This window comes from Podarcis filfolensis (genome assembly GCF_964270895.1).
Source record: "Podarcis filfolensis genome assembly, chromosome: 2".
Lineage (NCBI taxonomy): Eukaryota > Metazoa > Chordata > Lepidosauria > Squamata > Lacertidae > Podarcis > Podarcis filfolensis.
The window spans coordinates 62052589-62069166 of NC_139605.1; the positions used below are offsets into that span (position 1 = coordinate 62052589).

Sequence of the window (16578 nt, forward strand, 5' to 3'; positions counted from 1 at the left end):
TGCAGTTTTGCAGTGCCATTAGCCAGGACTTTGCTCAAGTTCCTGTTTGTGAACACAGAAAGTTACTTGCAGAACAGAAGCTGAGAGTCCTAGTCCTTGTAAAAACCAAAAACCAAAACCAAAACATTGATTTGCAGAGCCTTTAAAAAATAAAGTTATGTTCCCCATTTCCATTTCACAAAAGCAGAGAGGGGAGACACACACGAAGAGACCCCACACAAATGATCTAAAAACAGACAACCCCATTTTATTAGCAGTTAGTTCAACAGGACCTTACATTAGTGACACAGTTTTCTGAACCCAAAATGAGTTCAAGTACAGATTAAAAATAAGGGAGAAAGACTCTTAAATGTATTCCCTCCCCTTTCCTCCCTTCCCACCAAGAAAATGCCCCCCTTCCCATGGGAAGCCATACAGAATCTCATGCAAAACATAAAAATCTTCAGAGCACTCGTCCTTTTATAAAGAACAAACCAAACAAACCCAGTAACAAAACACTTGTCCTCCTTAAAAACCCAGATATTGACAAGATGCCTGACATTTGCTCAGCCTTATGAATGTTGCTGACCAGTGGAAAGGCAGATTTCTCCTCACACTGTATAGGCTAAACCACACCAGCTTTTGGGAGCAGGACAAATTAATACTTTTGAACAATGATCATGTAATAAAGGTTTCATCTTTTTTTGCATTTACCGCTTTGGCCATGTGATGCCTGAACCTGGCACAACGGCTACCTTCAGGAGCTAAATTCAAAATCCATTTGTAAAGAAAGCAAAACTTCTGCATCATTTCGCTGCTTTTTGTGTGCACAGTGCTCACAAAATTCGCAATGGGGACAAACTTTTGGGCTGCAGCTACCATTGCTCTGCAGATTACCTGTTAAAGCAATTTTCTGAAGATCTAGCGAGGGCCACCATACAGATAAATGAGGCCATGCTTTTCATGTTACTTAGCATCTAAACCTGTGACTTGACCTTACTGGACGTTAGAGAGACGGGCATGGGTCAAGAACCGGACAGGAGACTTCACAGCCTCTTGGGCTTCAGCTGTAAAGAATATCCCCCCTATAAAGGGAAAGGTACTATTTTGCAGAAACTTTTACACTAAAACAGATTTGTTTGTTTTTGCCTTCAACAGGATTGATTTTAAACAAGCATCAAAACTGCAGCAAGGTCAATACGCTATGCGGAAACTATGAGAGAAAGGCAGGCCCAGGATGCTATATTGTCATAAAGCAAGTCTCCTAGAGCAGGGGTGAGCAAAAGGTAGATCAGGATGCAAGGGCAGATCTCTGGGCGACTTGCAGTGAGGGTTTCCAACTTCCAACATGGTAATAGTAAGAACTTTTATGTCTCTGTCTCTCTCTCTGTGTGTGTGTTTACTGAAAAGGCTGAGAGATCAGTTATGGTAATGGAAAAACTCCTGGGCTGAGCATGTACTCACCCCCTTTAACCAATTCTAAAAGCCCCACTGAACCACTTTGCAAATGTTCAGTGCAGTGGTTGTGGAAAAACCAACTTGGTTTTCGAACAGCTTAGTTCATGAGCAACTTGGAACTTGAATGCCGCAAACCCGGAAGTAGGTGTTCCGGTTTGCGAGCTTTGCCTTGGAAGCTGAACATCCGGTGTGGCTTCCGATTGGCTGCAGGACACTCCTGGAACCCATCGGAAGCCACACCTTGGTTTCCGAAGTCGAATGGACTTCCAGAATGCATTCTGTTTGAAAACCAAGGTACGACTGTAGACCCCAGCAACTGCCACATTTTTGCAGCCAAGCCTTCCTTGCTTCTGCTGCTTTATAGATTTGTCCTTTTTCAATCTGAGTAGCAATTAAATTTGTAGAGGATAGCAGTTTCTGGCCCTGTGCCTTAGGCTACGACAGCATTCTGTGTGTCTTGTCACTTTCATTCACTCCGACATCTGCCCAAAATTAACTCACCAGGGCCTTGAATTGCAGCAGCAGGAGGAGCAGTTGTCCCACATGCAGATTACTTTACTCGTTTGGTTGTTTAAAAGTACCATTCCCATGACAAGCCTACTTCCCCAGTTCAACTGCACTCCTAAGCTTACTTATGGCTTCTCACCTGTAGTGCTCACAAAGCACACCACCACTAGATTAAATTGAGCAGGAAAGATGGCCCTGAGCTTCAGGTTTTAAGACTGCTACCAGTAGTGGCAAAAGGGGGGGGGGAGGCGATACTTATAAAGGTTACTTGTCCAAATACTAACTCCTGTTGCCAGATCTATTGCTAACATGAAGGCTTCCCTTTTAAAACGACGAAGTGCCCAATAGCTAGAAATCCACAGATTAAGGGGAGGGGGGTTTTTTGGTCAAATTCCAGGTTTCAAAACCCTTCAACATAGGACACATGCAGGTGACACAGGGCTAGACTAGACAGGACTATAGCATATGCTATTTGAATGCAGGTCTGCTCCTACCATGCAAGAAATAGTTGAGGAAGAGGGGCGTGTGCATTTTAAAAGAGCACAGAGCCCTTTCCCAGCCACGGTTCACTTCCTTTCAGTCCCTCTCACTGAAAGCACTTTTCTCCCAGGTAAGCACACTTTTGATATTGGGGCTCAGCTGAGACAAAAACCTGCAGCAGGCGGGGTTCTGCGCTCCTTGTTCATGTGCCCCTTTTGCAAGAACTCTCTTATCCTCTCCCTTTTTTCTATGTGATCAGTATTTAGAACGCAGAGGTGTCTTGCTTTGGCTCCATCGTTCGTGGCATAACCTGGCAGAGGTCGCAACCTTCACGTGGCACAGCCCATATTGCTACAAACAGAAAGTGCTCTCTTGCTTATATCCTAGCACATGGCTTCACGGAAGAAGGAGCTTCCTTGAACAGGGAGGTGGGGGAGAGAAACAGGCAGATCCAAGAGGGCCACTTCTGAAAGTATGAAGCCTTCGTACTGACTACTCTGCTCTTCCTATTTGAAAGGGGGGGTAGGTGTTCCTGGGAAGGAAGGGTCTCTTCAATGTCAGCGTAGTTTGGGTCCATTGTCAAAAGTTCCGTAGTGTAGAAGGCCACATGAGAAACGATTTAATCAGGAAGAAGAAGAGGCATCATCTCAACATGAGTAACCCTCCACTGTCACCATCTCCAATTCCATTTTTCCTTCTCGAGCAGTTGCATATTCCTTACTGGTTACAGTTGTTTAAATAAAGACACTGAATAAAAAGGTAGAGCTGAAAGGCATCTGCTGTTTCTCGACTCATCCACTAGATGGGGCTCAGGCACAGTGTCAGGGGGAAGAATAGGCCCTGTGTGACTGGGAGTCACTAGGTGGGCCGTGTGCAGGATGGAGAAGCACCTGGCTGGGGAAACCAGTGAAAGGGAAGCTGAGGGAAATGATGCCGTTAATGTCTCCAGCCTCCGCGGCAACCTTTCCCACCCCAGTACCCTCCAGACTCCTGTTGGGACTCCCATCAACCCTGGCTACTGAGCTGGGGCAGCAATAGAAAACATGGACATCAGGCTGTTCAGCCAAATCCATGGCCTTTCTCTGCAGCGACAAAAGGGACAAAATAATAATAATAATAATAATAATAAAGAACCTAATCTGGAATGCAAACTCCGGCATCCATAGTTCTGGCTGGGAAAGGAAAGTTACTAAAATACTGTTTTATCTTAGTGCTCAAGCGGTTCAAAGTTCTTAAGTAACCTTTTTTGGCAGCTGCCAGTCCAAGGCTTTCGTGTACACCCCAGGCCTCCTTTTCATGATCTTGGGGGGGGGCATGTGTGCGAAGAGCAGCTAGGATACTGAATGGCGTCAGTCTTTTAACCACAGGAACCACCACTCACACAAAAACTTTGTGGCTGCAGGCAGGGGTGCAGGATGAGAGCGTGTTAAGATAACCCTCTGGAGTGATTTCGGTTGGACAGATGTGTGCGTCTTCCCCATCCTTATCCCCCTCCCATCCCCTGTGCACACCCTTCTCAAAAATCCCCCAATAAGAAGACCGGAGGAGAGAGGGGAGTGGGAAATCCATCTTGTATAACCTAAGTATTGCCAGCACCGTAGTCTTTTTCAAAGTCACCATGTATATATATAAAAAAACCACCTCTTTCAGCTAAGAACTCTACTGAGTAACACCATCCCAGTCCGGTCTGGGCTTTATCCCAAATTGCATAAAGTAGGTCCATGCTTGCAGCAGGGGCACTCCCCAATCCAGCTCCAAGGCCATACTGCCCTCGCGGTCCCTTCTCCAAACTTCCATGGGGGCGGGAGCTGATACTAAGCAAAGCCCCCTGGCTGCCGGCCAGTCCTTCGTTTCTTCCTTCCCCATCATCTGTTGAGAAGGAGCTGGCTTGCTGTAATACTATTTCAGGTGATGGGACTCAGATGCGGAGAAAGAGCAGATCCTTGAGCAGATCCTCTTCGCCAGGAAGTGGCATTACAGACTACAGGGGGCAACCTCAACACTAGCGGTAAAGCACAGCACTCCTGGGGAAGATGGAAGAGGTCGCTGTAGAGCTGGCTTCGGCCAAGGTGTGTAGCGAAGTCATTCAGCTCAGGTGGTTGGTCTCAGGCGGCCGTCTTCTTCCAAGCTACAGCATTTAACTGAATGGACCTGCTATTTCCCCCCGCTGCCCCATTTCCCCCAGATGATCTTGAATGGATATTGCTCAAAATGCTTCTTCCCTGGTTGTGTATATCATCCCACACCATTATCACATCCTTTTGGCTCGGCATACAGGTTCCGAGATCCTCCGCACGGACTCATTCTACTATTGCTCAATACAGGAGATAAGAAGTGGCTATCTTGTGTTCTGGAGTTCCTCCCTCAGCCACGTCGGCAGAGTCTGGCCCATTTTGTACAGTAGCTTGGATAGCTCTATGTTGTGGTCCCTGTAATAGTCCCTCAGGAACGCTCTCGACTGCAAGAGGAGGAAAGCAAAGAATAATGACTAAGGTGCCACTGTGTAAAAACTGTGTTAATACGCAACGGACGTGCTGCATCAGAGGGGACAGCTGAGAAGCAGCCTGCTCAGGTGGCTCCCATCAAATATATAAACCCCTTGAAAGAGGGGTGCGGCTTCTGTGCTTGACTGGGCCACACAACAGAAGCTGCCTCTCTACTGCCAGCATGCGGCAGTGCCTTCTTCTGCCAGGGATTCATGGAGGCTGAACTAAAACTCCCAGCAAAAAGATGCCAATGGATTGGGGGTGCTAGGAACTGCAGTTCAACCCAGGAGGGAGGATATGCCAGGAGGAAGACAGGATCAATGCACTGCAAGAATCTTCTGAGGCTTTCAAAGCAGTGGTGGGGAAGAAGGGAGAAACCACGGGCAAGTTCATCCCCATTCAAGGCAAATACCACTGATGGAGTTGCCACCTAAGGAAAGCTTCTGGGACCAGGCAGGGCTGGCAGATGGGGGATATTTAAGGTGGCAGCAGGGTGGGTGGTTCACTCAGGCAGAGCCATACTTTCCCACTCCTATTCTGTGGGGCTGTCTGCCTTTCTAAACACCCCCCACCCCACCCACCAGCCAGTCACTCATCCAGGCACAAATCACAAAGAGACCAGCTTAAACAAAATGGTGGCCCCATGTGTCTGCAGACCATGCCCTGGGACACAAGGGTACCACACAGAGGTCAGCCTAGATTTACCATCAAGTGTTCACAAAACTGGTGCCATTAATCTTTACAGCTCCCTGTAAAAATGGTTTACACGTTTACATTTAAAAGGTTAGACCTTTAACAAAAAGTTGTGCAAAGGGCCCCCTGAAACAACAGTTAAATCCCATGGAGCAAACTGCACTGCTGACAGATAAGAGGACACAGAAGGGTGGCAGCAGCATGTCATGTCAACCCAGCTCCTCCCAGCAAGCATGCTGACTTCCCCATGGTGAGAATCCCACACTTCTGCAGTGAAGGCCTGGGTGTGGGGGAACCACTTGGCACAGGGCTGATCACATAGGTATTTCCAGACCTGAAAGTGTGACTGGGAAATCCATGGGCAAATCCGTCTCTCTTTATCCAGCGATGATCAGGCCCTGCCCACATTTCCCATATTTAGATGCTCACTATAATGGCATATTATGTCTCAAGGCAAATTTTAAAAGATGTTGTAGAAACACCAACAATTGGGAAACACTTGCCTGCAAGCACTCCAATTGCAGAACAGCCTTTACCAAAGGTGTCATGGGCTTTGAAGACACTTGAACTCAGGGTGCAAGGGAGAAAAGTGCTAAGAGGAAGGCACGCTTGGCAAATCCACACCGTGATCAACTCCCACCCGGAAACCAATGTCCACACTGTGGAAGGACGTGTGGCTCCAGAATTGGCCTCCACAGTAACTTAGGGACTCATTGTTAGAACCGTGTTTATAGAAGACAATCTTACTCGGCTACGAGTGATCGCCAAAGAAGAAGAAGAATAGTGGCATATAGATTTTCACACTGCTAGTGGCAAGTGTGGGTGGGGCCTGCAAGCTGTGTAGAACTCTGAAGATCAGCAGTTGCACCATCAAGATGCCCGCAGGTCCAGAAACCTTGAGAGGATTTCAAATACTTACATCTAAATCCATCTCCGGATATTTCCTTCCTTTGCTTTTCCCCAAGCACTTGGTTTTCCCTCCTTCCAGTAGTTGGCACCAGAATCCTTTTTTAGGATCAAACCTGCAAAGGCAAACCACAAAGACTGAACGACGTTACCCAAACTGCCCTCAGCTTCTTGCACTGCAGGTTGAATTTATTTAGCCATTTTTACAAGTGCGCCAAACTAGTTATCACTTATTTTAACATATGGAAACAATATCTTCCAAGTCCAATATAAGCCCCATTTTGCAAGGCCATGATTATGTGAAATTATCCCATTATCACTTTTGACATAGTAGTATTTCTGACTTGAGAAAACCTCCAAGGAGGCCTCAATAGCCAGGGGACAACACAGAGAGGTTTCTGTATTTTAATAGACAAAGCAAATATTAATGATACAGTATCAATGTTTTGGGGTGTTTTTTTTAAGCATTGGTACAGGAGTTGTAGTTCTGCTTAAATTGTCTCTCTTCCTTCATTTAGATAATTCCCGTTCCCTAAACTGAAACTAGAAGCGGTTGTTATTTTTTTAAAGCATTTGCTGCCACTTGCGCTTATAAGTTTTGCTTATTTTTCTTTTCATATCAGCTATTATTTCAAATGACAATGCTATATATATATTGGGCAATGCAAAATACTGCTGAGCTAGGACCCTTCTTGAAATCCCTTCATCCAATGTGGTTTTCAAGCTACAACTACACACATTTGTGTATTAAGTGCTGGGTCTCAGATTAAGGAAAGAGAAATAAATTAACACAAAGCTCTGCCACAGAGCGCCAGAAAAATCTGAGCAGCACAGGAAGATGCTGCATCTTCTGAATGTACTGCAATGAAGATTCAGGCAGAATACAAACCTTATTGTTACTGAAACAAGCGCAGAATTAATTTATTTCTCTCCTATCTGTAGCCACTGCAGGCCCCTGTATTCCTTAGAAAGGCAGGCTTGCAATGTTCCAGACTCCTCTACATCTGCAAAGGGGAATGTGGTCAACAACCCAGTTCTCCTAAAGTGGCCTCTCAAATCAATTCCTCAATAGCCAGGATCTATGCAACGGAGTCTGTGCAAAGAAATCAATCCCAACAGGTAGAAAAGAATATTAAGGACCCAGACTGGCTCAAGGGGAAGAAATGCGAAGGACTCACGCTAGAGTTTTGTGGTAGTCTATGATGTTTGTCACTCCGAGAAATTTCTGGACTGTTTCCATCACTTTGGCTGGTTCTGTGCGTAGCAGCTTGCCATCCAGAACAAGAATCTGAAAGGAAAATGAGCCCTGTAAATTTGGCTCCTTGAGTTCAACTCTGTTTCAAAGCACAATCAAATCCACTCCAAAGTACAGAGCCTCAGAGCAACCAGAAGTGGTTTGTCCCCCAAGCACTGGTAAGGGAAGCAAAGTGGAAGACTGGAGTGACCTAGCTTCTCTCTTCGTTGGAGACTGATGGAAGCTGTGCATGGATAATATGCAAATACATGTTACTGATTACTATTTCTGTTCTACTCCTTCCCAAGGGCACAGGGCAGGTAACCCAGCCAGAAGGGTGGGGTATAAATAAGGAAGTAGTAGTAGTAGTAGTAGTAGTAGTAGTAGTGGTGGTGGTGGAAAACCACAGTAATCACAAGTAGGCACACATATTTTGCACATCTGCACACACAAATATTAAAGACTCGCACATTTTTGCTCAACCCTGGCTGCTGAATGCCAAAAGGGAAATAATTTAATAGGGAAATTATAAATGCAATATAAATATAATAGCAGTATAAAATATGCCAGTGTTCCTAGCAGTACCAGGTTGATTTGAAGACCTAGGCCTCACATTCCATAGAGCGAGAGCCAGTTATTGCAATACACCAGGCAGCAACAATATGTCAATAGTGATGTGATTGGTGGTTTCCAGCACCAAACATTAGGGAGCTTGAGAGGAGAAGTGTTAGGCGGTTAACACCCTAATGCACTCAAAACAGGAAGAGTCGATATCCTGCCTTTGGGCCTATGGCCCATTCCTAAATATATTTACACAAAAGCAAACCCATCTGGCCTAAACCCAACACTGATTTCAACAGCCTTAAGCCTGCCTCTAAATCTGCATTGCCTTGGAGTTTGGCGAGGCTTACTTTCAGTGTAAATGAGCATAAGATGAGGGTGAGCACGGAATCACCACTTTTTCTCCCAGCACATTAAGTCTGCACAAGAACCTCTGCCTACGGAAAATAGCTTTCAAATGCAGACCACAGCACAGGCTTTTCAATATAAGCGTCTCTGTGGCTCATTTGCATGGCTTTTTCTTTGATATGAAATCTTTAATGACTACAACATTGCCTTGAGGGGGCCTGGAGGACCTTCCTCACAGTCAAGAGCAGCATACTCATAACTATAAGCATATGCTTTATGCACACATATATAAGTTGCCAACAAGATGCAAACTTAAACTAGTCGGTATACAAAATCCCAAGTCTGCCGTTTCTTTTCTTCTTCTTAAGTGCTTGGCATACCAAACCAAAGAGGTCTTCTTATTTTATCATCTGCAGAAGGATTTTTGGACGAGTTCTCAACACATTCCTGTTAAATGGATTTCTTTTTATTGTCCACGGAAATGCATGGAGGGGATTTGAGGGCAGGCAACTAGAGTTTCCTACACACCCTCTTACATTTTTAATGGAGTAAGTATAATGGGCCAGATCAGCACAGGAAGTGCTTCTGCATAACTTCCATCTTTTGCTCTTTTACGATCAGCAGAGCAACCTGGGTGGGGGCCATGTGATAACTCTTTTCTTCCCCCATTATCAGCTGAACTCAGAGGGAGGAAGGACTGGTGCAGGATGGAGCCACATATCTGAGTTCAACTGGCTCCTCATTACAGTTTTTTAACCAGGACAGCATGGAAGTCTATGCTACAGAGCCTGCCGGTCAGTAATCACGAAGTTCAAAATTGGAGTTAACTTTTTATTAGCAAAAACATGATCTCCACAGACTTGGCTGAGTGTCAGGACTAATGAGCACAGCAGCTAATTCCCGATGGTCTTGCTCCAGTCCTGCCTCTCCACAACCATGGAGTTCCCTCTTCTCCAGGGCTTTTACCAAGCATTCGGAGACTGTGTCTGCATGCAGCCTGTCACTGCTCCACCCGTTTCAGCCCTCTTCTGGTTCTGGGAGAGGGGCAGGGAGAGGGGAGCTTGTCGTAGCAGGAGGGGGAGACTCTTCACCAGTCCAATTTATCTCTGCCTCTTGGCCTCCCTCCTCCCACTCGCCTGCTTCAGCTTCTGCCCAATTGACTTCTCTCTTGACTTCTCTCTGCCACAGACTGTCCTAGCTCACTGAGCCCTGTTATCTCTCCAGCTTCCGACACCTCCTCTTCCCAGTCTTCTCCCTCTGCCCACTCATTGTTCTCCCACCACCACCCCCTGGGCTCTGAGCCGTCTTCCTTTGGTGGTTCCACAGCTGGTTTCTCCCACCAATCCCTTGCATCCAAACACTCCACGACAGTCTACGCAGAAGTGGTTTCTGAAACACTCCAGTTTCATACGTTCTTGTCATGAAAGCAAAGGAGAATCCCTATGTGTTACAGCAACCACAGTCACTATATTTTGATAATATAGAGATTTAGAGTCTTTCCTACCTGGTTAGCATGGAAATTATTCAACCACCGTTCAATGTGGGTAGCATACCAGCCTGGTACTAGGCAACGATTCTGCAACGTCCGGAGCTTCTGAGAGGCCTCAAGCCCAGCTGTGATCACCTCGTGAAAGGTATATTTCAGGGCAACTGGGTCATCATGTGCTCGCTGATGCTTTTGTTTTGTTTTTTAAGCAGGCAGCATTTTAGTTTTAGCAAAAGAAAAAAAAAGAAAAAAAGCCACAGAGGCTCTAGTCAGAACACCTCATTTCAAATAAGAAATCCTTTAGCAGCCCCATCACACTCCAGTGCCAATGCAAGCAGAGGAGTAAGCAGCGCTAGGGTAAGAGAAGATATACTCTCCATAAGGGGGCTTCTTGCAAGGGGAATCTTTAAGACACAAGAGCGTATCTCTGATCCAATATTGCCTGTAGGGTGCAGTAGATGAAGAAGACAAGGAAAACTGAGTACTGGGTGCAGTTACTGTAACTTCTTAATTTGTCTCTGAAATGAGAAGCACTAATCTTCACAATGTTGATGGACACAAGAAAGTTTTAGGGTTATTGGGAGGAGCATCTGCGAAGTCTAAGGTCCCTTCCAGGTGATCTGTTTATTGAACATTTATCTCGATTTGTTTGTGGGGAGATAAGACAATGTTGCACCAAGCAAGTGTTATCCAGTGCATCTCCCAAACACTTTCCTTATTGCAAAAATGTCAAAGGGATGGGGATCGTCGAAATCAACTTTATTTGTTCAACCTGGATTTTCTGGTATGTGATGGAATCCAACCCCAAAATAGCAAAAGTCCAGCACTCTACCTAATGTATGAGTTACTCCCAAAAAATAAATTTCAATAAGGACTGTAAAAATCTACAAACAGATATAAATTAAAATAACTCTAATAATTCACCTGAACTTCCTGTAGAAATTTGCCATTGGTAATTTTATGAAGTTGTTTTAAAATGCTGTTTTGGATGCGGCAACCAAATACACACATTTTAAGAGTGCATCCCTGGGCATCTTTATGCAGGACAGCTTGTGTGCACAAGTTTCATTTAAAAAAAACACCCTAATGTCAACAATCTATATCAATGCAAAACACTGTTCTGTCCTGAACAGGATACGGCAGATATTTTTCCTGCCAGTTAGGAATTTATGTACAACTTAACTCCAGCCCAACTATTCAATACCCTAGCCAAAGTCAAAAATATAGGATGGGGGGGAGGGGGGACAGAGCAGCTTACCTGGTACCAAGAGTAGGCCCGATCTGCTGGATTAATGAGGATGGTGATTATTTTAGCCTTCGAAAGCAGTGCAGCTGCCCGCCTGGGTGCTACCTCTGAGTCAAAGTAATTGGCACTCTTCTCAAAGTAGAAGTCAGAAGTGGTGTTGGAAGGGATGGGGAAAAACTCCATATACCTTTAAAAAAAAGTCAGTGGCAGAAAGGGAGAGATAGATGGCATTTGATGAAAGCAGGACAGAAATGGTTTCAGCCAACTGTTCTAAAGGTAAAAGGCAAAGGACTCAAGAAAGGTTAAGTCCAGTCAAACGCAATTATGGAGTTGCGGCGCTCATCTCGCTTTTAGGCTGAGGGAGCTGGTGTTTGTCCACAGACAGATTTCTGGGTCATGTGGCCAGCATGACTAAACAGCTTCTGGCACAATGGGACACCATGACAAGTGCCGTTAACCTTCCTACTTCCATGGCACCTATTTATCTATTTGCATTTGCTTTTGAATTGCTAGGTTGGCAGGAGTAGGACAGAGCAACAGGAGCTCACCCCGTTGCAGGGATTTGAACCGCCAACCTTCTGACTGGCAAGCCTGACATTGTTAACTGTTCTACAAGGTCCTTTAAAAAAAATAGAGGAAGTACTAGGACATACCGAAAGGTTCCCTGTTTTCAGAGATATTCCAGACCAAGAACAAATCTATCAAGCCAACCTAATGCACATGTGGAATCTCATCCGTTTTAAAACATCTGGCTCATTACTGTTTATGCGAACAATTATTGTACAATTAGAAATGTGCTCTTCTAGATCAAAGGATTATCAGACTGAGATTTAATACATTTATAGAGAAGACTAACACTCAGTCAACTGCAGTTTTAACTATCACAGATTGCCAGGACAGGGTGGGGGTTGTCAATTGTTGACTACCGTCCCGGTCATGCAACAGACAGCAAAGAAGAGGGGTTGCGAGGTGTGTGCAAAACACATTAGACACAGTGTACTTTTCTTTTGTGGTTTCTCACAGCGTAACCCAGCCGAATAAAACATGCTTACAGAGCAGAAATCACTGATGCTTGCTCTGAGTGTGGAGAGTGCATCAAACATGCACACCCAGTTCTGCATTTCATGCTTACTTGGATGATCTGCAAACAAAGCAGTGTAGACAGCCTCCTGAGCTTAGCGTATTCTTGCTGCCACAAAGTACCGTATTTTTCGCTCTATAAGATGCACTTTTTCCCTCCTAAAAAGTAAGGGAAAATGTGTGTGCGTCTTATGGAGTGAATGCGGGCTGTCCCAGAAGCCAGAACAGCGAGACGGAGCGCTGCGCAGCCCTCCCTCTAGCTGTTCTGGCTTCTGGGATAGCCCCGCAAAGCCTCCGCAGGGCCTGGGGATGAAGGCTCCCCGTGCCCTGTGGAGGCTTCACGCGAAGCTAGACCAGCTAGAGGGAGCGCTGCGCAGCGCTCCCCCTAGCTATTCTGGCTTTTGGATAGCCCCCACAAAGCCTCCATAGGGAAGTGGGATGCTCTGTCCCTTCCCCCACCTCCCAGAAAACCCCCCAAGAGCCGTGCTCCCTTTAAAGAGCACGCAGCTCTTGCAGGAGATGGGGGAAGGTACAGAGGGCAGCTTAGCCGCGCACAGCCTCTTCCGGGCAGGGGGAGCCTTCATCCCACTGCCCAGGAGAGGCTTCAGCGGCTATCCCAGAAGTCAGAACAGCAAGAGGCTATCGCAGAAGCCACATCGCTCTTACTGTTCTGGCTTCTGGGATTCAGAAATTTTTTTTGTTTTCCTCCCCCCCAAAATTAGGTGTGTCTTATCGTCTGGTGCATCCTATAGAGCGAAAAATACGGTAATAATTTTTTAAAACTGCCTGCTTCTTCCACACATGCTAGGCACCTGTCCTTTCGGAGCCCCCGTCAGCTGAGCAGACTGCCAACGTGAGCCTAGGAAGTTTCCCTACACTGAGTAAGACCACTGGGACTTTGTTTTTGGGTGGGCAAACAGCAGGCGGTCAGCACCCCAGCAATCCCGCTTAAGAAGCTGCCTACAGTAGAAAGTACTGTTTATGTATGCGGCGACAGCGGCAAGAATGCTATTTGCCCAGGGATGGAAAGAAGAAAGTGCCCCATCGAAAGAAGAATGGATAATGAAGATGATGGACTATGCGGAGATGGCAAGGCTGACCCGGAAGATCTGGCACCAAGATAACAAATTTAATAGAGAATGGCATAACTTTATAGAATATATTAAAGAACACTGCAAAAATCTAAAAACGTTAGCAGGACTGACATAGCACTTGTAATTTAACATGACAAAGGATAAAATTGAAGTATAGTAATTTGGATAAATTCAATTAGATGCAGTTAAAAAAGGAAGATAACTTTTAGAAGCCGTGGAAGGGATGGGGGGAAGTCCAAGGGTTCAGTGAACCCCATAAAGGTACTGATAAGGACTATGGTTTAATGTAAACAAGTGTGTGTGTGTGTATAAAAATTTGTTTTTTCTTTTTGAAACTTTGGGGGGGAAAATTACACATACATATACCTCGTCAGCCTATTGGTTCATTTAGCTCAGTATTGTCTACACCAGCCTTTCTCAACCTTGAGTTCCTTGATGTTGTTGGACTACAAGTCCCATCATTCCTAGCCAGCATGGCCAGTGGCCAGAGATCACGGGCGTTGTAGTTCATGAATGTCAGGGGACCCAAGGTTGAGAAAGACTGGTCTACACAGACTGGTAGCAGCAGCTCGCCAGCCCTACCTGGATACTGAACCATGGATTGAACCTCAAATCGCCTGCATGAAAGGAGATGCTCTGCCACAGAGCTATGGACTCTCCCCAAAAGGCTTCCGCTTCCATATTGCTGATGTTGCAAGCCACCCTTGTAAGCCCAAAATGCAGCTCCCAGCACTGGGGCTGTAACCTACCAGTCAATGCCTTTGTGGTAATTATGCCCATTGAAGAATTGGATCTCCTCAAAGGTCTCCGAGCTCGGATAATTACTGCTCAGGTCAGGATGCATCCCCAGGAACAGGTAGAGAGCTGTGGTACCTTTTCACAGAAGGGGAAAGAAAACAGAGCTGAAAACTTGTTTCCCCACCAAGCATCTGCCATATGTTTGTTCTCCAGCTTGTGTGACCTTCTTGGATCTCTAAGCACCGGCAGGTTTAATATATTTATTCCCCAGGACGGGTGCTGCAAGTTCACCAGGTGCTCCTAAATCCTTTCCATCTCCTATCTCTCAATACACAAATGTTGTTTCTCACACCAGAGAATAGCTAAAGACGAGACAATGGCAGGCTTGCATGCATCGCTAAGCCATGGTTAATGCAAAACAAGTTTTATTTTAAAGAAAACAAAATTCCACTGCTAATGGGTGCAATTTGTTTGTTGTTCATAAATCATGGTTAAGCCACTGGGGGTGGGTTCACATGATCAAATGAACCGTGACTTAATAAACCACAGCTTAGCACTGCATTTGAACCAGTTCAATGTGATGTTAGAAACATAGGAAGCCTCTCAGCTCTATTGGAAGACACCAAGGATCAAACCTGGGGTCTTCTGTATGTAAAACGGATGCTCTGCCACAGAGCTACAGCCATCCCCTGTCAAGGTATAGTCCTGAGCTAACTTCAGGGCATGCAATGCACTTTTGCACCCAAGGAGCCATTCAAAAATCCTGTGTTGGAAAATCCTAGCTATTGCTGCATACCGAGGGGTTTCGCCTCAGCTATGAGTGGTTGAAAAGGCACTGGGGGAAAGTACTGGTGTGCAAGAAGGGGAATCTTACATTAGCCTCAGATTGCAGCAAAACAAAAATGTGGCACCTGCACCAAGTTTGTGAAGAAAAGCAAACAAATGATGAGACCGTCGTATGATGGGCTGGTCTATATGCTGTGTAGTTAATATAAGCTGGAGCTGCAACAAAATGATGCCCTGTGGATTGCTCTCTACTTGGGAGTCTAGCCACTCCACTCCAATCCCCTTCTCCCACTTTTCTGTTTTGCCTTACCAGAAACACTTCATCATTGGTCCTACTAGCTAAGGATGATGGGAGTCCAACAACAGCTAAGAAACACTGCTATAAGACTTCAGCAAACTTTGGGATTCCACAAAGCTTTTTAATACTGTGTGTGTGTGTGTGTGTGTGTGTGTGTGTGTGCGCGCACGCACACACACACACACCATGTTAGTGGCAGGTGTGTTCAAAGCACACGGTAGATGTAGATCAATGTGCTACAGCAGCAGGAGGGACTTCTTCAACCCCCAAACTACATTACGTCTTGGGGAACCTCCCACTGGCAGCTTACCAGTGGACAGTTAGGATGCTCACCTTTCTCCAGTGAGCAAGGTTCCTGACAGGCAAAAGTCAGGGGTTCCCCCCCACACACCCTTCAGTCCAACATTAAGGCAAGCAAGAGGCATAATAATGACAGTTCAAGGACACACCAGGGAAAAGAGCTCAGGGAGGGTGTGGAGCAGAGCTGGCAAAAAAAGAATAGCCTGAGCGAGAGTACCAATGGCAAAATAGAGATGCTGAGGTTCAGAATCCCTGGGTTAGAGCTCACCTGTCTTCTGAGGACCAATTATTAGCAGCTTGGGGAACCGGTCACAGGTCTTCTCTTTGGACCAAATGTCCTTGTGGCGTTTGTCCTCACAGGGATCCTGAAACATGGGAACGTGTTGGGATCAAACAGGTGGGAAATTGAGGCTTGCATGCCGCAAATCGAAATAATCCGTTCTTACTGGAGGGGGTCCCTCAAAAGCCAGCAATGAGTTGTGTCCATTGCAGCCAGCACGGAAAGGATGCACTGTCTTTGCAGCAAGCATGCTAGGCCTGCTTCATACCTGGTACTCCAAGGTCACGTCTAAGTATTGTGGATTCGCACCTTACAAGCAGAAGAAAACTTCCACACAGTGCTCTGCTCACCTCTAAAGGCAGCATAATGATGGGTAAGAGCAAACCATGAGAAACAGATCATATCACACTTGCAGTTTTCAGATCTGGGACCAGATTGGTGTGGTGTGCTCTGTTTCTAGAGAGAAGAATGCAGCAGCAAACAGGCACGTCGTTCGAATATTGCTGCACATGCACAACTACTACCTATTCCAAAGATGTTTCGTGTTCATAATTGTTGGACCAGTTTATTCTGATAGAGTGTCTCTACGGAGATTTGGTTTCAAAAGAAACAAGCCAA

At 45.7% G+C, this 16578-nt stretch overlaps 1 protein-coding gene across 3 annotated transcripts in view; it reads right to left on the reverse strand.

The window, feature by feature from the left end:
• Nucleotides 1-227: 227 nt before the first annotated feature.
• Nucleotides 228-16578, reverse strand: part of NDST1 (N-deacetylase and N-sulfotransferase 1) — a 77541-nt gene continuing 61190 nt past the window's right edge. For all 3 annotated transcript variants that reach the window (XM_083603983.1, XM_083603984.1, XM_083603985.1), the window contains exons 9-15: nt 15949-16045; nt 14308-14431; nt 11397-11571; nt 10157-10327; nt 7688-7797; nt 6523-6625; nt 228-4882 (exon numbers count right to left, since the gene is read on the reverse strand). In XM_083603983.1, the coding sequence (XP_083460109.1) occupies nt 4763-4882; nt 6523-6625; nt 7688-7797; nt 10157-10327; nt 11397-11571; nt 14308-14431; nt 15949-16045 (900 nt within the window). In that variant the 3' untranslated portion in view covers nt 228-4762. The remainder of the gene's footprint in view (nt 4883-6522; nt 6626-7687; nt 7798-10156; nt 10328-11396; nt 11572-14307; nt 14432-15948; nt 16046-16578) is intronic.